The sequence below is a fragment of the Pelophylax lessonae genome, assembly GCF_965119305.1.
Source record: "Pelophylax lessonae genome assembly, chromosome: 1".
NCBI classification, from domain to species: domain Eukaryota; kingdom Metazoa; phylum Chordata; class Amphibia; order Anura; family Ranidae; genus Pelophylax; species Pelophylax lessonae.
Genome location: NC_138768.1, coordinates 87,285,718 through 87,312,680, shown reverse-complemented (window position 1 = coordinate 87,312,680; position 26,963 = coordinate 87,285,718). Strand labels below are relative to the sequence as shown.

General features: G+C 43.2%; 1 protein-coding gene across 1 annotated transcript in view; it reads right to left on the bottom strand.

The window, feature by feature from the left end:
* The window catches only part of GHR (growth hormone receptor), a 536,071-nt gene that overhangs the window by 194,529 nt on the left and 314,579 nt on the right, over positions 1 to 26,963 (bottom strand). The window contains exon 4 of the mRNA XM_082242881.1: positions 26,195 to 26,275. Coding sequence (XP_082099007.1) covers positions 26,195 to 26,264 — 70 coding nt within the window. The 5' untranslated portion in view covers positions 26,265 to 26,275. The remainder of the gene's footprint in view (positions 1 to 26,194; positions 26,276 to 26,963) is intronic.

Genomic DNA, 26,963 nt, shown 5'->3' with positions numbered 1-26,963 from the left:
AAAATGTGTTGTCTGGTCATTTTGGAAGGGGGAATTGGTCAAATGTTTAATGTTTTAAATGTAGCATTGCCCCCTTAAGGGCTGCTGGTTGATGGGTATACCTCAGCACTCCTTTGACCCTGTGAACAATCCAACCCACCTGACACTCTAGGTTCCAACATTATGAGTATACCTTTAAGAACACACTGACACTAAATAAATGAAGTTTTGCTGTTTACTGAAAGAATAAACAGGTATAACTCTCTCAGTCAGTCAAATCCCACCTAAACTGGCGAAATTCAGCAAGACTGATATAAAGAAATAGGAAATAAAGAATGACTATATCAATGAACAGTAATAACACAATATTCTGGGATTAGAAACATTAACTGTTGACCTATATAATACTGCTGTTACTATAAACTTTAAGAAAAGAACTTAGAGCTGTCATAGTGCTATTGATGTTCTAACTAGCACTGCTATAAAACAAATCAAGTGTGTCCCCTTTAGGATGTAACAGGCATCAACACTCTTCCCCTAGCAAGGCCTTGCTCAGTCTTCACCGGCAGTTGGAGCTCTTATCGCAGTCCAATGTGATATTTGTAATCCCAAGGAAAATGATGTGTGAAATATTATCTGCTGTCAGTGTGTTGAGGAAGCAAAGGTTATACTTCCAGTTAGGATTCCACACAGGCACCCCTTCTTTCTATGATATCCGTTCATGAGGATCCTGCAAGACAGGCGATGCACTCTCCCACGCTCCGGCCTCTGGGAGTGAGATACTCTGCTGCCACATGCTGTCCGTTCAGTTTCCACTTGCTTCCTCTTCAGTATCCACAGTGTAGCTATCAGCATCCACTCCGCTGAGGACGAGATCCGCTCTTGGACTGGGCGACCAACAGTTCTGTGAGCACACAACAGGCTGATCCGCACTCACTGGGTCCTGGAAGCAAAAGAAAGTTCACACTGTGGAGCAGATAGGTTTATAGTCTCTCCCATGGTCCTTCACTTCCCCATTGCTCCCTGAGATTACAGTTCCTTCAGCAATCCAGATAACAGTCCGCTCCCAATACAGAACTATATCTCCCACAATCCAATTCTTCCACTTCCTGTGAGAGGCCAATCTCCTTCTGAAAGCAGTCTTAAAGGGGCACACAGGCAATTCTAACAATAATGATAAAGATATAAGTGTATGCATATTGTAGTAGTCCGATCCTGGCTACATATAGATAACAGGAGCCTCTGCATTCTGCAGGTCCCTCAGTCATGATAGTGCTTAGTGAAGTTCTGCCATTAAGAACACCTGTGATGAAAGAAACATGAAGACTGCCATTGCAGAAATGCTAGGTGTCTGATTGCCATGCCAGGTCAGGAGTAACTTTTCTTCTGGATTGGTCTAATTTTAATTCATATGTATATTTCTATTGCATTTTTCTGACTGTGGACTCAAGGCACTATATTTGCTGTTGGTAAGGCAGCCATATTGGACCCAATCAGTAGAATATCATATTAGGGCCAATTGTAGATAGGAGCCAATTAACCTTTGGAATGAGGGGGGGGGGGGGAGAACTGGAGTACCTGGAGGAAACACACAGAAGCACAAGTAAAATATGCAAAGTTCATACAGATAGTGTCCTGGCTGGGAACCAAACCAAGGACCCCACCCCATTGCTGCAAGGCAGAAGTGCAGACCACTAAGCCACCGTGCCACAGAACAGCCAGGCAACTAGAATTTCAGGAATGGGTTCAGCAGTGGCAGCCCCTATTTTTATCTCAGCAGTCCGGAAAGCCAGCCATTAGATCGTACAATGACACAAAGCAATTATTCTTTAACAGCATCCCTTTTTTAGGTTTGCTTTTTTGCAGTTTTGCACAGTACTTTGGCACTTCATTTACTCCTGATTAATAGGCCCTCAAACTTTCCCTGAAAGTCTTGGGGGGAGGTAAAATGGCCTTATGGTCAGGTTCTCCTCCTCCCACTAGGTTTCCCTTTGGGGGAGCCCCTCCTAGTACTTGGGTGGACCTTGCTTTAGCAGTTGCACCTGCCTGGTTTCTGCCAGAGGGACCACAAGTACTCACAGTCCCCATCAGAAGTCTTGCACCCTGGGGGTCCGGGCCAATGCCCTTTTTCTTCAGAGGAGGATCAAATGTACACCCTGTGCACTATTTGTATGCTTAAGCCTTGTGTGCTCAGTTTCTTGTTGGTGTTAGTTTCAAGTGTGCACACTGCATTGTGGAGCTTATAAAACAAATATTATCTCAGCATATGTATAATTTAATTAAATTAAATTAATTCGGCTATTAAAATGATTCAATGATTGAATACACAATGCAACATTGGAAAATGTGTCCATATTCTAGACCAGGGTTTCTCAACCAGGGTTCCTCCAGAGGTTGCTAGGGGTTCTTTGAGCAATGAACACTTTCTATTTCTCAGATGTTTTCCCACTGACACCAGTGATCTTTTTAGCTAAAGGTAATTCCTCCCATTGTCCCCAGTGTAAGGAGCATTCTGACCATCCCACTAATGTATTATGAGTTGAAGATAAAGTAATTTTTAACAGGGGTTCCCAAAGACCAGAAACCTATTTTAAGGGTTCTTCTGGATTGAAAAGGTTGAGAAAGGCTATTCTAGCCAGTCTGGGGGACTTTTTTTATCCTTGCTGCCTGCCCTCTAATAACACTTACAGCACAACGGAAGTTAACTGAACCTGGAACCAGGAGATAAGAAGCTTGATTATTGTCAAACTGCCATGGCTATCACACAAAAGTAACCTTTATTCATTTTAGAAATATTCTTTAAACACACATACTGTGTCTTTGCAACCAAAAAAATAAGTAAGTAGCTAAAAATGGCCAAGTACTATGAAAAAAAAACAAGCCGCAATGTGTTATGTTGCTTTTCCACTACAGAGAGCTGGTTTTGGATCACGGTTCCTTGCTTTTAACTTGTTCCATTTTCTTGGACCTCTTCCTAGATTATTCTGTCCCTGTCCTCGTCTGACCCAATCTGGCTAGCTCAGGTCCTAAATATACAAGTCAGCACATGGGGGCAGCCCAGCCCCAAACACTCTTCTTGTTTATGGAGAAATATTATTTTTTATATTTTTTTTTATTGCCTGCTTGTTTTTATTTTATTTCTTTTTTGTTAAGATCCAAATGGTTTAAACAAACGCCTGTTGGAATGATACCAAGCCAGCATTTAGATCTAAGTTGGTTAAAATAAAATAACACAGAAACATTTAATAGGTCAGTGGACACAGCAGAAGGGAAATATAAAATGCCACGTCTAATGACAATTTACTGTATGGGATTATACCTGGGGGGCTCCCTTTATGTGCTGTGGATCGTAAAGATAACATTCTCTCTATATATTTTATTTATTTATAAAACCATTCATAAAATGTTTGTATAAATTTTAAGTAGCAATTCACAATTTTTTTTTTATAAGGCCCCTTTCACACTAGTGCGATTTGTCCCGTGATTTTGGACCGCAAAATCACATGACAAGTTGTTTTCCATTATTTTCAATGAGCCCCATTCATATCAGTGCGTTTTGAAGTCGCACCGACTTCAAAGTAGTTCCTGCACTACTTTGCCACGATTTTAATGCATTTTGAGGCATATAGCCTTGCCCATGCTTTCAAAATCGCGGCAAAAATCGCGCCGCGAAATCGCGGCAAAATTGCGTTGCAATAGTGTGAAAGGGGCCTAAAAAGGAGTTCCAGTTTTTATAATATATAAGTATATTCTGCTACAACCAGAAATCAAAATGTGTTTAAAGGGGAATTTCACCTTTTGGGAAAAAATAAAATAAAATAAATAAATGTATTCATATTGCAAAAAAAAAAAAAATATGCATTCACTATTTTTGAGCTTGCAGAGCATTGCAATTGTGATCTGTGGATTGAACAGACACATATCAGGAATAGAAAATGTTGGGGTAACATTCTTTAATATTTTTCTCCCTTCCATATATATTTATGGTAGCACATGAAGTTTCTCCACACTCTATTTGTTTTTCTCTATTAGACCCCGTTCACACTGGGGCGACTTATCAGGCGACTTGGTCGCCTGACAAGTCGCCTGCCATAGAGTAGCACAGGACCCGTTCTAATAGGAGCGACACAAGTCGCTCCGACTTAGAAAAAGGGTCCTGAGCTTCTTTGGGGCGACCTGGAGCGACCTGCATTGACTTCAATGATATGAAGTTCGTGCCGGCCGCTCCAAGCAAGTCGGGTCGCTCATATGTGAACCGGCTCTTAAAGAACAGTAAAACCTTGGATTGGGAGTAACTTGGTTTGAGAGCGTTTGGCAAGACAAGCAAAATTGTTTTATAAATTTTGGACTCGATAAACGAGCGATGTCTTGATATACAAGTGGCGTCATATCACAACTGAGTATAAAAGAGAAGAGAGGCGCCTCTATTTGTAGCAATATGGTTACATTTAATGAAGGTACAACATTTAGCAACTCACATGGTTGATAATTAAAACAGGCACATCTAAGTATGCAGGCATCCGGAGTAAATCTCACTTTCAGATCGCTCTACTGCAGGGTAGTTTTCCCAGTCACGACTGCAGATCGACGGCGGTGAGACCCAGCGGTGCAGAGGACGGTCTATGTGGACAGCTTTATCCCGGATGCCTGCATATTCTATGTGCCTCTTTTGATCATCAACCATGTGAGTTGCTAAATGTGGTATCTTCATTAAATGTAACCATATTGCTACACTTAGAGGCGCCTCTCTTCTCTTTTATACACTGTAGCTCCTGCTGGATTTTGCTTCTAATCCCCTTGTGGAGGCGCCATTTGTGAATGGACATTTTATGGTTACACAACCTATCACATTCCTATAATCTTTCTATATGGACTATAAACGGAAGGATTTATGAATAAATGGTTGTGGAACAAAGCATCTGAGTTTCCATTATTTTTTATGGGGAAACTTGCTTTGATATAAGAGTATTTTGGATTACCAGCAAGTTTCTGGAACAAATCATGCTCGCAATCTAAGGTTTTACTGTATATCTAAATCCAAACTTTTTTTAGTCTTGAATAAAGAGGTAAGGGTTAACCCTTGTCAGGTTCTTCTTTAGCAATCTGTGTCCCATTTAAAAGATTTTTATTCACTTCCTGTCTATAGACACAACAGGAAATGAGAGGGAATTTCTCTGTGTCGGCAGACTTTGGGCTTGTGTCCGTGGCATCAGTTCCTTGGAACGATCATCGGATCCTGGTTGCCAGCTCCTCAGATCTCATGCACAAAATCACATACATGTACTTGATTTTGCAAAGCCCGGCCACCCTGCTGCAGTATATATGTGGCAGGCGGTCTGGAAGTGGTTAAATGGACTGCCCTAAAGCACCAAGTTGCACCAAAGAAGTCAATGTCAATTTTTGGGTAGTGCACCATAAAGCAAGTGCGTTGGGGTGCCATTGAGAGTGAATGGCACCGCAGCATGCTAATTAACATTTTAATAATCCAAAGAACAGTAAAATGAGTGTGTATATACAGTAAAGCATGCTAAATATACTCACTGCAGAACCTAAGGGGTTAATACTGCACATTGTGTAAAAAAGAATGTTTGATAAAGTCTTCTCTGATCCACCCCTTATTCCACTGTTCCCAATCCATTTCTTGATAGAACGGAGCCTTGGGGGCACTCTGCCCATGCTCAGTTTGGTGTGTATTGCTAGAGATTTGTTTTTCCCCAAGGGTGCACATGATAGGCACAGGGCCAATCAGCACTGTCCAGACAGAAGGTCAAGGGACATGCAGCCTCAAAGGACATTTAGAGAAGAATGAAAACTCCTCCTACGAGCTTTAACCAGACACTGATAAAAGCCATAAGACTGATATATACTGCTAGTGAGAAAAAGTATTGAAGTTTAAATTTACTAAAATAATTGCATTTCCATGTTCTGTGTACTGTGGGAGACCAGATATAAAGAATGCAGGCTCCTGGGTTTAGTTACACTTTAGCATGTTTTTGACCTTTAAAATTCAATAAAAAAATATTGACTAGTTTTTGTGCATTTGCAAGTTTGTGCAATGCACAGATGTGAACGGAGCCTGAGATTTGCCCCATTATTAGGCTATACTTTGTCTGGGTCTGGCTTTTCAAAATGAGAGTTAACAGCTAGAGGTAAGTTCACATATGACAGCTGCAGTTCTGTCAACCACTTGACCCCATACATTCTCCCGGCTTCTGAGTGTGCATAACAGTAGCATCAAAATCCTTTAACTTATATAAATCTAAAGTGGCAACCATAAATCTTTTATAAGTTACTCTGAGGCTACGTTTCCACTAGTGCGACTCCAAAGTCGCGTGATTTAGGGTCCTATCCCACGGGCTTTCCGTCCAGCGGACTCTGTTTTGCTCAGCAGGGATCAATCTGCCGATCCCCGCTGAGCAGGCGGATGACAGGTCTGCCTCCGTTCTGTGTGCAGAGACAGACCTATCAGATCCCTGCTCTCCTCTATGGGAGATTGGATGAAAACAGACCGCCTATCCGTTTTCATGCGATCCCATCTGATCCTCCAGACGGATGGGAAATAGAGTTTCCATGTCTGGATTTCACGGACAGGATCGGATCGAAGAGCAGCGGGTGTCAGCGGACATGACACTACTGAAATACACTGCCTCATAGAGGTGCATGGAGCGTCCGATCAGGTTTGCCTGAAAAAAAACTGACAGACGGGCCTGATCGGAAAGCCCATGGGAAAGGGGCTTGAGAGTGCGACTTTGATGACATCGAAAGTCACATAAAAGTGGTGCAGGCACCTTTTCAAAATCGCTGCAACTTTGAGACGCATAGATTGGAACGGGTGCCATTGGAATCAATGGGCTGTGACTTGTCATGCGACTTTTTGTGTCCAAAGTCGCACCAGTGGAAACTGAGCCTGATAGTATTAACATTCAGTTTCCAGCAATTTCCGATCTGTGAATGGTTCTCTAAAATACACCCACAACACCCCACCCCACCCCAAATTTGCTATCTCCATTGCCATTGTACATCCGGACTCTCTGATCACGTCACTGCTGAAAATAAGTTGTTCCAAAATAAATGAAATATCTCCTTGGCGGAGGCCTCATGCTCCCTTGTGACCTGAACAGACAACAAATTCCGCTGTCTGTGTTTTCATCACGTCCAATAATGTGTGTCATGAACTGACCACTACAAAGGGTCAGCACCAAGGTCAGGGGTGCTAGTCCAATGGACTCTACAGCAACTGAGACTGCAAAACACATTTACGTAACGTTACAGCACTGAGCCATGCCTTAGCATGTATGGTAGACGAGGCGTATCATTTCAGTAGCATAGGAGAGTGCTGTAATATCACACCACTGCTACCTTTGTGGCCCCAGCGGCCCACAGTGCTTTCTTCTGTTACATATCTGTCAACCTTTCAGCATGTTGCTTCTGTGACCGCTCTGTCAGTCTGCCTCCTGTGATCCAGAGAGGTCCAGCAAAGGCATGGAAAACACGTCAGACTAGTTCTTTCCTTTAAAAAGTATGTCGAGAGAAGTCCGAGAGAGGGATGGGACCCTGCCACAGCTAAGATTTTGTTCTTTGTAGGCTCAAAGCTGTCATTACATGCCATGCGTGAAAAGAATGAAAGCATAATTATTTCAATTATAGGTGGATGCTCATAAACTGAATCATCCCGACGGCTTTTTATATATGGAGATCTCCTCATCAGAGTTCCTGTCTCTGTCCCCAAGATAGATAACACCAGAGGTGTCTGCTAAACGCCTGTGTGCAAGATCACAAATAGGGCCCCCTTTCCTCAAGACTCATTTACTAAAGGCATAAAGACTGTGCACTCTGAAAGTGCAGTTGCTCCAGAGCTTAGTAAACGAGCAGAAGATCTGCAGACCTCTGTCACCCAATCATGTGCAAGCAAAAATTGGATTTTTGTCTTACCATAAAATCCTTTTCTCTGATGTTCATTGACGGACACAGCTCCAGAATCTTCTTTTTTTTTAACATTATTTTTTATTTAATATAGAAATAGGAACAGTACAGGGTATACACCACAAGCAGTAAGTATAGTATGCATGGGTAGATATAAACGGTGTAGGAAAAAAGGATGACAATAAAAGATAGTCACAGTACAACATAGTAGTGCAGAATATAGCATGTCAGTCTAGAACAGTCCTGTGCCACAGGATAAAGGATGAGAATAGGATAAGTAAGATAAGCTCAATAAACTCAGTAATAATGTGGTCCATTAAAGTTAGTGTACTAAGGTGTGATTCAAGATGGAACTATGGAGATTAAGGCCATTGACGTTTAAGGATAAAAACTTGATGGTCATGTCAGGAAACAATTACGCTGAGCATTAGATGGGGTGCATCGAGAGGGTTTCAGAGAGTCCGATAGCAATGGACCAAAAAAGGGCTGTGGCACAAGTAGAAAGTCAGAGAAACCAGAACATGCGGTGTAAACTGCAGAGAAAGGGAAGCAATAAAAAGAATAAAAAAAATGTGTACAGGCATAGCCTGAAATACGACAAAGGGGCCATAAGGAGAGTAGAATTCCCATGGCCAGGGACTGCAAGGTGAATTAGGTCACGAACGTGTTACCGTCATTAGCCGTCTTCTTGTTAGACCTCTTCCTGGACACAACCTGCCACTCCTCCTGGAGGTAGGACGGTGCAGCCGCTCCGGAGGGAGAAGGGTGATGATGTGGGATAATTCCCCAGCTTTGCAAAAGCGAGATACCCTCTTCCAGGATAGAGATGAGAACAGAGGTTCTGTTGTGGGTGATAGAGAGGGAAGCCGGGTACTTCCACTTATGGAGGATCTTATGATTTCTCATGGCCTTTGTGATGGTTGCCAAGGACCTGCGCCTCTGGAGCGTATGCCGCGAGAGATCCGGCAGGATCTGTAAATGGGAGTATTCCCCAGGGAGGTTGGAGGTCTGACGGGACGCTGCCATGATACTTTCTTTGGCGTGAAAAAAGTGGACCCTAAGGAGCACATCTCTGGGTACATCTTGAGCGATGAAGGATGGTTTAGGGATCCTATGGATCCTGTCAATTAAAGCTGCAGGGGGTTCCCGAGTATGTTCAGGCGCAACATCTGCCACAATATGCGAAGGGTCACTTTTCCACTTTAGTCCCCACATTATCAGACGCTGATCTCCTGGAAAAGAGACCCTTCGCATATTGTGGCAGATGTTGCGCCTGAACGGACTCGGGAATCCCCCGCAGCTTTAAATTGTTTCTCCTGGATCTATCTTCTAGGTCCGCCAGTTTGTTCTTGATCTAACTGATGTCCTCTGAGTGAGAGTTGTGGGCTTCCACCATAGTATTGAAGGATAGAGAGCATTTGCTCGGAGATGTTTCTACAACATCCACTCTGTCCCCCAAATGCTGCACTTCCTGCTGCACCTGCCTCATACACTGCATCATATCTGATTGTATAGATGAACGCAGGGAAAGCATCATATCTTTGATCAGGGTGGCAGAGACAGTCTGACCCTCTGCAGGGAAATTAGCAATAGGATCTTGCATTGCCAACATAGGAGGTGGGTGGAGAGGTGGCCTATCATTCCCATCCCTATTGATGTCCCTGAGTGTGGGTAGGTGGAGAGTCTCTACGGGGTCTCGTTTTGGCTGGGCTGCGGGATGAAGGGGAGACAGGGAAGGAAGATCCTGAGGAGTCCCAGCTATCTAGATTTGCCACTTGCCTGAGAGGTGAGGCCGGAGAGAGTCCATCCCTGGGGTCTGGTGGAGCTGTAGGGCGGCGGCCGCCGCCATCTTGTGGAAGACCTGCGGCCTGTGGAAAGAAGAAGCCATCCAGCTTGGTGAGCTGTCCGGTCCCCTTCTTCATCCGCGTCATGCCGGCTGCTTCAGAGGGCTGTGAGGAGGCAGCGGAGCCCTGTCAGGTGCAGTTCGGGTGGCGGATGTTGTGATTATTCCCTGCAGTCCCGGGTGGCCGAGCGGAGCTTCAGACGCCGGCGTCCATCTTCAGTGGCAGTCGCCACGCCCCCAGCTCCAGAATCTTCTTGACCATTGGGTTATGCTGCCCCCTACAGGAGTAGGACTCTAGGCAGAAAAAAGCTTTACCACGCCTATAGGGCTGTCCCAGGGGGTATAATCCCACTTCCTGCTATAGGCACTCAGTTTAGTTGCAAGCAGCGTCAGAAGAAAAAATAACCCAACTCAATAGAGGGGTGGGTGCTGTGTCCGTCAAACATCAGAGAAAAGGATTTTACGGTAAGACAAAAATCCAATTTTCTCTTTTGTTGATATACGAACACAGCTCCAGAATCTTCTTGACCATTGGGACGTCCCAAAGCAGTGTCCAACATGAGGGGTGGGAAAAACACAGCAGAAAAAAAAGACAAAAATGCTAGGACCAGAGATCTCAGCAAGGAACTAGGTCCTTACTCCTGACTAGGCAGAAAAAAACTGAATGCCTAAAGCAGGAAGTGGGAGTATACCTCCTGGGACTGCCCCATAGGCTTGGTAAAGCTTTTTCCTGCCTAGTATCCTACTCCTGTAGGGGGCAGCATAACCCATTGGTCAAGAAGATTCTGGAGCTGTGTCCATCAATGAACGAAAGAGAAAATGCAAGCGTCACAGAATGGTGATCCCGTGAAAACATGTAGCGCCGCTGAAACCGGGAGGATAACAGGTGCCCTTACCAGTATCCAGAAAGTGGGAGCAGGCATCAGGCACTAATTCAGAGGTGTGGGCATATGTGGAATAAGACACCGCACAAGCTGACCCAGTGCTTCAGATGTGGATATGGCTGTATATGGCCTCAGCCAGCGCTGCTTTGGCCACGTCTCCTGACATGTTTTGTCTCACCTCCTGGGGCTTGGTCACAGAGGCAATACACAGCCAATTCCACATCTAAATCATTAGGTCAGTTTGAGTGGCATCTTATCCAACATATGTCAAAAGATGATGTCACAGTAAGGAGAGCTTACTGAATCTAATCCCGAAATTGTGCAATGAATGCAAAGTGGGCCCCCTCCCCTTGGGGTATATGTGCACTGAACACATTAGGCTCCTTGCACATGGGGCCACCCAGCTGAAGTGCATCTCTCCCAGCACTTTAGTGCGCCCAGGATTGACAGATACAGTATCAAGCCTTATTGGATAGGGCTGAACAATGTTTTGAGTGCAGGGCCATTTCAAATACTGATTGGACCCTGGGCAAACATTTTCTTGGGCCCTCCCAAATCCACTTCTCAACTATTTTCAGGCAGTGTGGGCTCAAGGGGCAGCTGCTTTGGGCCCCACAACAATGACTTAGCCCAGGGCAGCGGCCCCTTTTGCCCTGTGTTAAAGACCTCCCTGATCGAGTGGTACAGGTGTTTAGGGCCCGATCTGTTCAGGGATGAGGTTCCGGAATGCAGAAGACTTATGTTCCAGAACCTCATTCATGAACAGACAGTGCCCTAGACACTGGTACCACTCATTACACTAAAGGGCAGCTTCACACTACCCTGCTGCATTTAGGCTAAAGTGCACCTAACCCACGGTTTTGGGTGGGTTAGCTGCACTTTACCATAGACTTCAAGTATGTCCCGCGGTTTTGGTGTGCTTTCAGAAAGCACACCAAAACGAAAGGACATAATAGAAATCTATTGGAAAGCCAATCCGCATGAAAACCGCAGGTTAGCTGCTTTGCCCAAAGCACAGCGGGGCAGTGTGAAGCCGCCCTAAACTGCCAGGAGGGACACACTGCAGCTGAACAGTTCAGTGTGCAAGGTGCCTTTGGGAGATGCCAGTAGCACAGAATTAAACTCAGTAACATCTAAAGCAATGTCGTATCTACTTTCTACAAGATTGGTGGATGTTGCTTTGTATACTCAAAGTGAGTCATGTCATGTCTCCTCCTCTACAAAAACATGCTGGCTTTAAGGCTACGTTCACATGTGCGGGCGTAGCGGACCACGGGCAGAATCACTGCGATTCTGCCAGCGATCCGGAAATCATTGCAAATCGGGGGACGCCTGTGCGATGCCCATGATTTGCAATTGCACCCCAAACGCTGTGCGATGTTGCCGCGATTTCCGCCTGCCGAATCGCGGTAACATCGCGCAAACAGAATCACGGGACGCATGGCGCCCAAAAAAGGTACAAGAGCTTCTTTTGTGTGTCATGCATTCCGCAATTCTGTTTGCGTGATGTTACCGCGATGCGGCAGGCGGTAATCGCGGCAACATCGCACAGCGTTTGGAGTGCCATTGCAAATCATGGGCATCACACAGGCATCCCGCGATTTGCAATGATTTCCGGATCGCGGGCAGAATCACGGTGATTCTGCCCGCAATCCGCTACGCCCACATGTGAACGTAGCCTAAGACAGGCAATGCAACACTTAAGTCCAGCTTTGTATCCACCAGGAGCTCACTTCCTAAGAACTAAGCTTATATTAGAACGAAACACAACAAAACAATTTTAGCCTAAGGAAGGGCTATTCTACAAACTATTTTGGTATAAGAGAAATATGAAAATACTTTAAAGTAGTTGTAAGCCTCAGACATTAAGTATGAACAGAGCAAATCCCCCTCTATAGTGTGAGCTTGTCTCAAATAAGGGCACAAAGTGTCACTTTTGTCTGCTGCTTTGTACCTCTGTGATCAGCTGCTGAATCACTTCTGACAAGTTTTCCTGACACCAAGAGAAAAATGGTGACAGGGGAGGGAGGTCCAGTTGATTTGCAGCCTCAGCTCTGTTCCTGTGTGCTGTGTGAAGGGGATGTGTCCCTCCACTCCAATCAGCTGTCGGAGCTCTCCTCATTGAGCTCTGCAGAGTGTAACTTCAGCTCTTGGCCCCCTTTTTTCAGAACTGGCAAACAAGATTTAAATTTGAGCACTTTGAACAGATGTAGAGAAGAAAGGGTTGCAGATTTACAGGTACAACTTATGTAGGAGGGTTTGTTTCATCTCTGTGTATCACCTGTCACTTCACTGGAGATATGTAAGGGTTTACAACCACTTTAAGTTCTTATGCGATCTTAGTTTAGCTAGGAAAGTACGGTATATCTAAAGCCAAAATGTCTGTGAAGGTTCTCATTAATCCAGGTCATGGTAGACCTCGTCATAGTTATTCACGTTCAACTGGACTCATCCTAAAAAAAACTCAAAGTGAGTCATGTTCTTCCTCAGCCAAGAAACATACAAAGTTTTCTGTAAACCAGGCTACACTCACACCATAGTTCATCTGCTTGGTATCCGCCAAGATTCCGCTTCCTAAGAATTAGCTTCATAACAGAACAAACCACAACAGGAAGGGCTCCACCTAAAACTGTTGGGGGAGAAGACAAGGGGAATAGCAGCTTGATATTCTGTCAGTAAGCTGCCCAGCAAAAGTTACGGTTGGAGACATACCATACAATACTTTTGGGGGTGCTGGGTGATCATCTTTTATTCATAAGGTTTAACCCCCTCCCCCCAAAAAAAAGTTGTTGTTGTGCCAGCTGGTAAAGAATAACTCCATTGTTGTTGAGAAAAAAAAACAATCCCCTTCTGGTGATCTATGTACATTGCAATAATTGGTTTCTGTTCTTATGAACTTAGGAAATGCTTTATGTTCAACTATGTCCTTGGAATGCTGGTTCTTGAATGGGGGCGTCTGTGCTCATTATAATCAGCTGATACATTTTCAGTCTTCTAATGAGAAAAGCTGCAGTGTCTGCATCCCTTTAGAGGTAATTAACCCTTGGGGAGTATGATGTATCTCATCACAATTAGTCAGGTGATGCCTAAAATTTGACTCTTAGTGCAGACTTCTGGGAAAATCAATCAAGTTAATCATTCGAGCAAAAAAGGACTCTTCTGGGGCAATTCTGTGCACTAATTATACAAAGAAGCCCCCCGTTGCCATATTGCATTGCATTTTACAGAAAATTACAGCAGCTGCAGATTGAAAAAAAAAAGATAATTTTAATAACATTAAATTACTATATGGTTTGTGTAGCAATAGTATATGGGTTATTTTTTTTTTGCTAGAATTTTTAGGCAAATGTGGAGTTACCCTTTAAATCAGGGGTGCTCAACTGGTGAAGAAAACGAAAACAAAAAGAGTTGCAGAGATAGGCTCAAACACTGGTATAGAAAATTAAGAAAATTGTACTTTGACACAAAAAATTGGACAAATAATGCAACTAGAATAAAACATTCTTTAGAAAATTCAATGGTAAAAATTGAAAAGTTCATGGGCCCAAGGCAACACAATGAATATAACTAGTCCTTCCTCTTATGAAACGCTGGAAACGCCTCAAAGACTCCACCCCCCACCCAGACCAACACCAACCATGGTCAGCAGACCCCCCTGAGGGCTAATGAAGATGAAGACTCAACTGGTGGCCTGTGGGCCACATGACCCCTCTGACATGGACCACTACCTCCTGCTCTGCTCTGGGATGGCGGGTCGACAAGGCCAGATCGCAGGTTGCCGACGTTCTATCCTAGAGCATGAGTGGATAGACCAGGCACTGGAGGAAGCAAGTGGCTGTGGTGAAAGCAGGAGCCACATAAGCTGATGCTTCCATCATAGCGCTGGCTCCTGTCCCAGGCGAAGTACATTTGGTATCACTCTGCCATAGGGTGCCCACATGTCCCGGATTGCCCGGGACTGTAAGGCAATTGATATTTGTGTCCTGTGTCCCGTGCACCTTCTTTCTGGGACAATACAGTGTATGGGTTAATGTAATACAGGTGACTTAGTTAAAGCAGGTGCACATTGTAAACCACCTGTTTGGGCGGGGAGGGGGGGTTGTGTGGGTGCCCCTGAAGCAGTTTGGAAATGTAGTCACCCTACTCTGCAGGCCCTTTCTAACAGTCCGTGATATCAGCAGAAACTGAAAGATATAAGGTCAGTTTATTAAACAGCATCGTTTAGCTACGGGCATAATATGTATTAATCATCATAGTTTTGCAATGGGCATTTATGAGCACTTTTAAAAAAAAGGTTATTAGGCTGCTTTCCTACTGATCCGTGGATGCAGCGCACCTGCGGCTTTCCTGCGGGTTAGCTGAATGACCATTGCATTGCTCATTCACCAGGAAGATGATGATCCTTTCCCACATAGATTTTTGATGCTACTGAAACATCCTTAAGAGTTTCCAACTCTTGGGTTTCAGCTGTCCCCAACCAGCCGCTGGCTGGATAACACACATCTTTGAGATCTCTCTCTGTGGATCATCATTAACAAAGAATCCCTCCTGACACCTCTGATCAGCATTTCTTGGTCAATGTTTTGAGCACTCTGATTACCTGTTTTTAATATGATGTTGGCAGGCCTACAATTTCAAATCAACATAGCAGAATATACCGCTATCCAAGGTTACCCCTGAAGGAGTTATAAATTGTGACTTCGAAACGCGTTGGGTCTATACCCTGGGGTCTAGTAGTCACTTTTCTGCCTGCGGATTTTATGTATTGTATTAGCTTGCCATTCTTTTAACCCATGTAATTTTTTTCTAATAAATTGTATTTTCATTAAATATTTAGTTGTTTACATTCAACTTCTTTAAACCAGTGCCTAAAAAGTCCCACAACATGGGGAAAATTTCTTTGCAATTCTTACCTGGGATGTGGCACACCTAGGATTAGTCCAACACAAGCACATTTGTGCACTCAGCCAATCAGGAGGAAGAGTCCCGGACGAGCGAGGCATTTGTGGACATCGCTGGTTTGAGAAGGGGCTCAGGTAAGTATTAGGGGGGCTGCTGCACCCAGAAGGCTTTTAGAATAGCATTAAGATAAAAAAAACTTCTGACTTTATAACTATTTAAAGTCCTTCAAGCAGTTTAGTATTTGGATATAGTATCCTATTGCATCTATTCTTTTCTATTTTATTTACAGACAGAGTTTTATTAAACTGTTACTTTTGACTTTCTTTGCATCCCAATAAGAATTGGTCAGCAGCTTACTCACAGTAATTTCCTAGGAGTGCTATCTACTAAGGATAGAACTCAGTTACACTCAGGTTGGGGTATTCATTAATCATAAATATAATGTGATCCCTCCAGGACCCCTTTCATCACGGCTTACTTAAAGAAATCAGTCATTTTAAGTAAATACCCCCTACCTCCCACAGGGCTTTCACATTTAATTTACAGTACATAGTATGAGCTAAAGCTTGCTAATGGAGGACTGATGTGCACCTCTAAAGGAGCAATGGATGACAAATGTTATAAGAGGAAATAATACCCATTAGGACGGTACTGTGGGGGTGATGTGAAGTGATGTGAAAGGGGAAAGAGGACACTATTTACTAAAGGGAAAAAGACTGTGCACTTTGCAAAGAGCAGTTGCTCTAGAGCTTAGTAAATGAGCAGAAACTTTTAAGTTTTTAATTTTTCTCGCATGTGATTAGGTACTCTTTGCAAAGTGAAGCCTTACTTCATTTACTAAGCTCTGGAGCAACTGCACTTTGCAAAGTGCACCGTCTATTTACCTTTTGTAACAAAGAAAAGATTTCCCTAAATCATTGGGACTTTAAAGGTACAAGTAAGAAAAAAATATGTATATATTAAAAATTATATGTTTTATTAGACATATTGGTTAAAAATTAGCAGAAAGATTGACAAGTACAAAATCAACACAGGATAAATAGAAACATTTTACATCACACACATTTTTTTTTTGCAGTTAACTAGTGATGCACCAACTGTGGGATGAATGATGGAGCAGAAACTTCCCCCACCCGACGCGTTTCGGAGAGTAACGGGTGTGGGAGACGTCACTTAAAATTGATCACATGAAATTGCATATGAGCATTGCACATATCCTGAAAAAAACAAGATTGAATGCTTCTGCCTGTTCCCCCAATCAGCGACACGTCACACAACATCCACTTGTGAATGACAGTGAAAGAGTTGTAATAATTGGTTTGTTTAGATGTTTATAGAATTTCTGAGTTTTTTTGAAACGTTGATGGCTGTGCTGGACTAACCTACTCCATAGGGGGTCTGTGGGTGGGTGGTAGATAAGAGAAGGCCACTTGGGGGAATTATCTCCCAATCAATCTGGCCTGACTGGATACAAAAAGGCAGTGGACCCTTGTTAAGGGGTCTGGGCTGCTACCTTAATATACAGGCTAATGGTCGTTTTCAAAGTTTCTAATGGTAGTCGGTTAAAGGAGCTCCCAAAATCAGCAATAAGAATCCCACTTAGATCAAAAGATCGTCCTTTTATTGGTAGCAGAACATGTGAAAGCCACTGAGTTTCAGAGGAACAGAGACTCCCCCTTCTTCATGGCATAAATGTTGCCATTAGGATCAGCAACCGACAGCATAACACAGTTAACGCGTTGGCTTTAACATGTTCTGCTACCAATAAAACGACGATCTTTTGATCTAAGTGGGATTCTTATTTCTTATTGGTGATTTTGGGCACTCCTTTAATCAACTACCTATAGAATTTCTGAATTACACGTTGTGACGGTACTAACCATCACTATGAGTGAAAACCTCACATTGTCCTGTTCCGTTACACACGTAGTCATAGATCAGACCGATCAGGTAGCACTGAGACCCGAGGAAAAGACACTCCGTCCTAATGAACCCACTGGTGAAAAGTTTGATGGATGTTCGAATGTAATGTAGTTAGATGTTGCCTGCTGGAAACCGTCTATTTAACTTTAGTAAACCAACCCGTTTTCTACTGTTTCTTCTTTTTATTGGGAGCTTAAACATTTTTTTTTCTTTTATTAGGCTACATTCACACCTGAGCGTAGCGTTTTCGCGTGTTTTTTACCACGATTTTGCCGCGATTTTTACCGCGATTTTACCGCGATTTGCAGGCGTTTTTACAGGCGTTTTTTGTGCAGGCGTTTTTAGATTGAATAGAAACCAATGGAAAACGCCTGTAATCTGCCCAAAAAGAAGCTCATGTACTTTTTTGAGCGTTGGGCGTTTTGCTTACGGCGTCAAAACGCTCAGATGTGAACAGGGGCCATTGAAATAAATAGGATTTGTCTTGTTGGGCGTTTTGAGAGCTGATCCTAGAGCAGAAAAACTCCCCAAAAACGCTCCAAAACGCCTAGATGTGAACGGAGCCTTAAAGGGAATAGACTCCCTCCAGAGGTGGTTCTGGCTAGCTCACTAGATTGCTTTAAAAAAGGCCTGGATTCTTTCCTAGGTGTACTTAATATAAGTGGGTACTAAAATTTTGTTAGGTAAAGTTGATCCAGGGAATATCCGATTGCCTCTTGGGGGATCAGGAAGGAATTTTTTTCCCCTGCTGTAGCAAATTGGATCATGCTATGCTGGGTTTTTTTTTTTTTCGCCTTCCTCTGGATCAACTGAGGGTATAGGATTGTGTATATGGGATTGTATGGTTGGGTTTTCATTACTGTTTGTTTGTTTTTTGTTGGTTGAAATAGATGGACTTGTGTCTTTTTTCAACCTAACTATGTAACTATAAAGGGTGTTGACCAGCAGCAGGATATATATGAGATATGTTGTCCTCCCATGTATTTTGGTGGGAAGGAGTCCCCCTGTTAGAATACAAAGTACAACAGGAGAGATCCCTGAAGCACACATCTTTGTGTTCATGAAGGGATCTGTCATTTTATTCATTCAACCCACTGCTTGAACGAAAAAAAACTGTGCATATACCCAGCTTAAGGCAGTCAAAAATTGCACAGTTCCTCCCCAATAAAACCCTTAAAGGACTGCTGTGTTCTGATTCAAATGCTGCCTTATACATTCACATACCTTCTTAGACCCAGTCTGTCTGGACAGTATGGTCACCTGCTCATTTGGCACCATACACAAGCAGCTTAAAGTTTTAATAGGAAATTGAAGTTGAATCCAACACAATTTTACTTCAGCTAATTACAGTACAAAGGATGTTTTCCCAAGTCTTTTGAAGTATAGGATGAAAATGACTTCCCTAAGCCCTGTCTCTGCAAAGTACTAACACTGACTGAGAGAACATGGAAGAAATGGGGAGGGAACTAACTAGAAGTAAACAGGAGGCAACCAAAATCACATAGTATATAAATTGCAGTGGCCCAAAACTAGACTTAGAAGATAAAAATCAGATTGAGTAGATGTCAGCATACTACTGAACGATAATAACCTGCTGCAGTTCAGTACAACACAGAAAAAATACATATGAGTAGAACCAAACAATAGTTATTATTAATAATTAGACATTAAGCCCGTTAAATTAACGGGCGCTAGAACATATGTGGTCAAATATTTTTTCTAACAATGCGAGAGCCGCATGACGTAGCCAGCTCTGCGCATAGCGTCCCTGTTGCCCTAGCAATATCGGAGACACGCGCAGAGCTGACCGAGCGGCTCTCACGTGCGAGCGCGCACCTGCCGCGTGCCCGTGCACACCCGCCGCTTCAAGAGTTTCGCCCGGCCGCCCGAAGTCTCTGTGCTCCAAGTCCCAACGGCGGTCCGTGGGGCACATGTGCAGCAGCGCAATCCCACGGACACAGGGACTGGACGCAGAGACACTTGTACTTTATATAGTAAGATATATATAATTATATAGGGGGGGGGCAATAAGAGTTTCTGATAGAAGAGCCCAGGGGTGATTGGCAGGGAGATGCGATCATATCGTAAAGAATTGAGGATCAGAGGTGCCAGGTCAGCAGTGTGATCAGAGGCAGAAGAGCTGACACTTCAGCCAAGCCAGTGCTGCCCCTTCCAGCAGGGGGCGCTGTGGAGCCTGGAATGCAGAGGGGAGCCAGATGGACACATCAGCAATCTACATACATGCCGCATTGTGCTGGAGGGGGGCGCCCCGTACAGGAACAAACCCCCCCTCCGGAGGAGTGCAGGCTGGGGAGGAGGTGCATGGTATTTCTGTGGGGGAAGGGAGACTCCTACCTCAAACATGAGCCTGATGAGGACGCAGATAATGAAGAAGAAGCCGATGTCCGCATGGTTGTGGATGACAAACTCCTGGCTGAAGATGGGGTACGTTTTCCTCCTTCTGAAAGCCATCTCTGGAGAGCCCACCGCTCTACCACTCCACCGCTCTACGCGCCTGGCCCTGCCCCTCTTCCCCGGGACACACACGCCTTCCCCAGGATACACACGCCCACTTAAAACGCTGCTGCCCGACCGCCCGGTCTGACAGCCCGGCCGCCCCCAACGGCTGTCTGTGGGGCACATGCGCAGTAGTGCAATCCCACGGACACAGGGACTGGACGCAGAGACACTTGGACTTTATTATATTAGATGCTACTACAACTAGAACTTTTCCCACTGCTTGCTCCCCTTGTAGGGTACTGGCTTATACTCTGCATCTGAGCACCACAAACCAAAACTCACAACTGAACTCATTTTTAATATTCAAAGCAAACTCCCCCCATCCATCCATGTCTCCATGCTTTATTTTGCTGAGAAATCACTTTGAAAAACAAACCCCCCCCCCCCCCCCTAGCATTTCTGGCTGTGGCCATCTTGAGTAAGGGCAGATGATTCATGTAGCATTTACTTCCTGGAATCCATTTTCCCTTTAGGTCAGTCATGCAGGAAGGTGAGCTTAGCTGAGAAAGCCCCTCCTCCACTCCTGAAGACTCCTGGGATGTATGACATAATTTGCCTAAGCAAGAAACCAGGAAGTTACTAAAGAAATTAAAAAAAAAAAAAAGGTCAAAACAAGTAAATATAATATTCCTTTCTATCTATTTACTAATGCTAGCATAAGGATTAAAAATAGTCAGTGTTGATTGAATATGAAGTTCCAACACATGTTGTCATAGTTGATGCTGCAGGCTGCTACAGAGAGTTAGCCAGGGGGCCCCACCACCAAAATGTTGCTATGGCCCCAATAATTATAGTAACGTTCCTGGTAACATTCAAGCCTTATCTGGTGTTTTTTTTAGGCTTTTTTTTTGCTGCACTGATCCTCCTTCTTCCCCTTACACACAAGACTAAATGCTGGCGTGTGTTGTGAAATGTGGATCAGACACAATCACTGAGGATCTCCTGACACATGTCCCAGAATTTCAAGTAGTTCTGAACAGGAAATTTCTATCTCTGTGATGGGTGATGTGTATAAAGGCAGGCCGCACATGTTGATCACATTTGTATAAAAGGCACTAAGACAATTACCATACCAACCCCTTACCTAGTTCTTCCTGTGACTTGATTTGTGGTTTTTTATTTATTGTTCATTCTTATTGACCATTGATTTATCTTAATTCATATTAAAAATCATTTGTGTTAAATGATAGTAAAATATGTTTTTGGAAACTACTATTTTGCCGCATTTAGCCCTACATAAACTTATGTATAAAATAAAGAAGAAAGAATCAGATCTCAGTTTTCAGTTTTCTTTTATCTGTACTAATAATAATAGTATTATTATTTTGGAAGTGGATTTCACCATCTGTGATAATATTAATAAGCAGGGTCATAGCACCCATCATCTCTAGTATCTTTGGCTCTCACATATCGAGAGAAATTTCTAGCAACCCATTACGTTCAGTTAAAGGTACTGCAATAGCCCACGCCAGTACATTCCTTTTTAAAACAGACAAAGCCTTGGATTTAATTTTTTTGTTAAAGTTAAACTCCAGGTATGGTTTGTATTGCAGTTACATTGGTCCAGCTTGGACCCTTGCGTTATTGGCTGTTCATACATATGAAGGTAAGTATCCCTTTTCTAAAAAAGTTATACTCCCCAAGCCTAGGAGTTATTAAATATAAATATAAATTACCTTTAAATATGTGTATAAAATGATATAAAATATAATAATAGTAAATTTAAATTTGTTTAAGAGATAGCAACAGCAGTAGTAAAAATTGGAGAAATGGAAAAAATAGTCCTAAAAATTAGGGCTATCTACAGCGCTTGCTAAAAAATTATATATATATTTATATGTGAATATATATGATGTGCAAATAGTGCCAATGTGCTAATAAATATACAAAACAATTAATCAATATTCCAAAATCTATACGTAGATAAAAATTATAAAAAAACCTTTTTTTAAAAATGTTCGTACATATGCTGCCTTACACATAACCCCAGTGCTGGGACAAGGTCATCCTGCTGCCAGGATGCACATGCCTAATTGCACCCCCCCCCCCCCCATTTAAGATTTGTGAGCATTATGTGTCACCAAAATCACCCCCCCAAAAAAAAGAAAATTGAGTACTTATCTGCATGCGCACCCCTTAAGCATTCCCTCTCCTCCCAGTACAAAGTTACAACAGCACAAATCCCCCCCAATCCTTTCCAGCTCAAATCCTCGCTCTATCCATATGCCCCCAGCAAAAATCCTCCCCAAAAAAAAAAAAAATCCCCCTCCTAGCACAAATCCTCCACCCCTTAAATGTCCTCTCTAAGCACAAATCCTCCCCCCTCCCCCACTCCAAATCCCCCCGAGCACAAATTCCCCTCCATTATTTCCTATCCTAGCACAAATCCCCCCCCCCCAATCAGCCCTACTAACACAAACCCCCCCCCTCCCGAAAAAAAAAATATCCCTTCCTAGCACAAATCCCCCCAATCCCCTCTCCTAGCACAAATCCTGTCCCCCCCCCTCCCAAAACATATCCCCCCATATAACCTCTCCTAGAACCATTCTTACCCCCTGCCGCCCTCCAATTCCTCCTCCCAACACAAATCCCATCTTTCCAATCTCCTCGTAGTGCCTCCCACCTTACATGATACCACTGTGTCCAGGGCAGTCACCGCTCCTGCCCACCCCTTGTCCCAGTCCCCTACTGCTCTCAGGCTTGAGGCATCATCAATTATATTGTTATAATGCAGTGGTCTCTAAACTGCTGTTTGTTGGTTGGATGCATCCCTTTTTCTTGACTTTATTCAGCTTTTGGGGCACAAATTCTTCCACTGACACCAACAATGATGCATCATTCCTTCCAGAGACATCTATGATGGGCCACTATTCCTTCCATTGACATCACCCACGAGGCCTCATTCCTTCAAATGACACCAACAGTGTGGGATTTTTCCTCACACTGACACCAACCACGAGGACATTAAACAGTCCCATGGGTAGCTACTGCACTCTATAAAAAGAATATCCCTTGCGAGCTGTTGTAGTGACTTTTTAACAAAACTGATGTGTAAAAAACAAAACCAATAATTAATCACCATCCAAAAATCCAGCTGCTAGGCACCCAGCATGACTCCCGTACTAATCAACACATACATCAATCAAATATCAACTGTGCAGCGCTAGTGTCTAAAATAAAATTATGTGTGAAAAAAAATGTATACAGAATCAAACACTTAAAACAAGCATAATCATTAAAAAAGTCCTCTAAAGATTCCTCTTAGCAAGATAGGGGTTAGGATTGTTCCACTTTAAGTGTTCCTAATATTCACTGCAAGCATGACCACCACCCGATGTACTCTCACCTCAGCTATTTGACCTCACATTGCATGCGCAGTCAATCTGCACTTTTTGTCCCTTTTATTTTCGACAATAGTAAATTCCTTGGTATACCCGCTGTTATCCTCCACAGACCGATATTCGCCTCCACCTTTTACTCTGCTCAGCACCATGCAAAAAAAAAACACTAAAATGGTGCTTATCCTTTTAAAAAATGTATTTCTTTCCAAATACAACAACAACACATTCACATTGCTTAGGTGCTGAATTAAATCAAATATATCCAGCTTCATATTTAAGTTTGGCGACCCTGTGCAATATCGCTTCAACTGTAAGAGTTCCTGCTCTTCCACATTCTGATCGAGCGTAATGACGTTACCCAAGTCCCGCCCCTTTTATTTTTACACATTTCATCACAGAACACATGACTTCCTCAGGGGGAATCAAATGGACCGCATGCCACACCACACACTATGTTAAAGGTAAATGCTCAGGCGCTCAACCACAAAGAAATGAATACAAATCTTAAACTGGTATAGAGCCATTAGTCATGCAGTGAAGATAGATCAAAACAGCAGCGTTTTTATTGTCAAGGTTTCCATGAAGCTCAGTCCATTTTTCTAAAGACCATGAGGCATTTTCCCTTCCACTAACACCAACAGTGTGGTATTATTTCTCCCACTGACACCAATGATAGGGCACTATTCCTTCCACTGACACCAACAATGAGGCATTATTCTTTCCACAGACACCAATGATGGGGCACTATTCTTTCCACGGACACAACAATGGGGCACTATTCCTTCCAGTGACACCAACAATTGGGCACTATTCCTTCCACTAACACCAACAAAGGGGAACTATTCCTTCCACTGACACCAACAATGGGGCAATATTCCTTCCACTGACACCAACAATGGGGCAATATTCCTTCTACTGACACCAACAATGGGGCAGTATTCTTTCCATGGACACCAACAATTGGGCACTATTCCTTCCACTGACACCAACAATGGGGCACTATTCCTTCCACTGACACCAACAATGGGGCAATATTCCTTCCACTGACACCAACAATGGGGCAGTATTATTTCCATGGACACCAACAATGGGGCACTATTCTTTCCACAGACACCAACAATGGGGCACTATTCTTTCCACAGACACCAACAATGGGGCACTATTCTTTCCACAGACACCAACAATGGGGCACTATTCCTTCCACAGACACCAACAAAGGGGCACTATTCCTTCCACTGACACCAACAATGGGGCACAATTGTTTCCACAGACATCAAACAATGGGGCACTATTCTTTCCACGGACACCAACAATGGGGCACTATTTTTCCATGGACACCAACAATGGGGCACTATTCTTTCCACAGACACCAACGATGGGGCACTATTCTTTCCACGGATACCATTAATGGGGCACTATTCCTTCTACTGATCATTGATAAAGTATAATTCCTCCCACGGATATAAACAAGCACTATTTTTCCACTAACACCAATGACAGGGCACTATCTCAGCCTGAAACCAAGCCTGAAACATCATCTACTTCTATACTGATGCTGGGGCATTTTTTACTCTTAGTGACCACTGTCCAGCCCCACTAAAGTCTGAACTACAGCTAACTGGCCCTTGGTTTAGAAAGTTTGGGGACCCCTGTTATAATGTACAATCTGAGTGATTACTGGGGGAGGAAAGACTACGGAAATGCCTTCAGCATATTCAGAAAACATTGTTCTCTCCCTGTTTTTTTTTATGCTGCCCTTGACAGAATATGACTAGAATTGCCGTTTCACTTTCAATAGGTCTTTATTAAAGTTTTGGAAGATACATGGCATAACCCGTACAAGTGTTCAAATGTAATCAACATTGTAAAAAAAAAGTACTGAGTGCGGCTGTGAGCCATAGAAAACAGTAACGGCTATGATGATACAGATCAATAAGTATGGCGGGATATGAGTTAGATTTACAGTAACAATACACTTATTATGAGCTACAGGGATGGGTAGGAAAGGGGAGGTGAAGGGGAAGGGGATGGGGTCAAAAGTGTAATGACTGTAAACCGGGAGTAACTTTTGGAGTAGATATAGCAGTCAAGTCTTGCACATAAGATAATCAAGAGACTTGGTTGTCAAGGCTTCCCAGAAGTAGGGATTGAGAGAAGAAAAGGAAAGGGAAAGAGAAACAGAACAGAACAGAAAGATTTAGAGAAGAACAAAAGAAGGACGTCAGGGACACTCTGGCCAAAAACCCAGGGCATAAAGTGCCTAAAGCAATGCGTAGCTCTCAGGGAATATGGAGGGGTGGGAGTATTGTATGCACGGGGCCTAGATTTTTTTGAATTTTTTTTGCGTATCTAGGAGAATACCAGTAAGCTTTTCGTTGATGAAAAAAAAGTCCATGCAACGATGAACTTCCACAAAGGAAACAAACAGTTTTTTCCAAGCTTTTGCAATAGTTTGTTTCACCACTAGTAGAACATAAGTGGCAAATTTAAAGAATAGCCTTTTAATGATAAATGATAACAAACTCCTTTAAGTAATGCAACTGATATAAACACCACCTGCAATAAAGCAAAGACCAGATGAAACAGCCAAACGTTAATAGTGTCATGAAGAGAGATACAATATATCAGCCAAACTGGGCTTCCCTTAGCAAGGTGTCTGAATACAGAAAGAGAGTTTCCATTCCAATGACATCGCATTATTAGTTCACAGTTATGTTGGCCACAAGCAGTCAGAATCAATATACCACCAGTGAGCAAAGTTATTCAACTCACAGAACATAGGAGGCATTAAAAAATGACAATCATTGTTGGCTCTTTTAAAGCTTTTAGCTTGCGCTATATAAAATGTATGCCTCTTCCATATAAATAACAGGTCTTACCTTCACTTGCGGTGCTGGAGCCACCTTGGCAGACCAGCATCAGTGTTGCCAGCAGCAGCCAAAAAGCCATTTCTCCGGGGCCTGCAAAAAATGAAAAATATGTTTATTGGTGTATGTGATTATACTCTATAAATGTACCAGAACACTCTGGATATTCAATCCTGAACAAAAGCCAAATTTACACAGAAATAATATTCTAGCTCTATACTAGGGGTGCATTGCCAAAAAGCAAAGTCAGGTACAGATGGCTCCATGTTCAGAGTACCCCAGAGCAAATCCGCATTGGTGGCTGTGGATTTCATGAAAGAAGGATTACAAAGGCTATGTTCACCCAAAACTCATTTTCTCCAACAAGTAAAAAAGAAAAAGCCAAGAGTGAACATTATTAGATACAGTCCAAGACAAGGCTAATTCACCTGCTGCTCTAACACGTTTCATTCCACTAGGAACGTAAATCTAGAGGAGTGAAACACGATAGTGGAACAGGTTGATTAGCCTTGTATCTGACTATATCTAAAAATGTCTCCTTTAAGAAGGAGAGCGGCTTTTTCTTTTTTGTTTGTTGATATAGTGTACGAATCACAGAACGTCTGGAGGCAGCACCCATCAGTTGATGGAGCAGGGGATGGAGAGCTTGGAGCGGAGAGATTGGAGTTATCTGCAAAACTAATATTAGTTACAGATGGTTGCTGGCAAGTTGAACTTAGTCTTCTTTTATTGTTGTGAATCTTTAGCGAAGAGCTGCCAGCTGGATTTCGTCCCCTCCCAA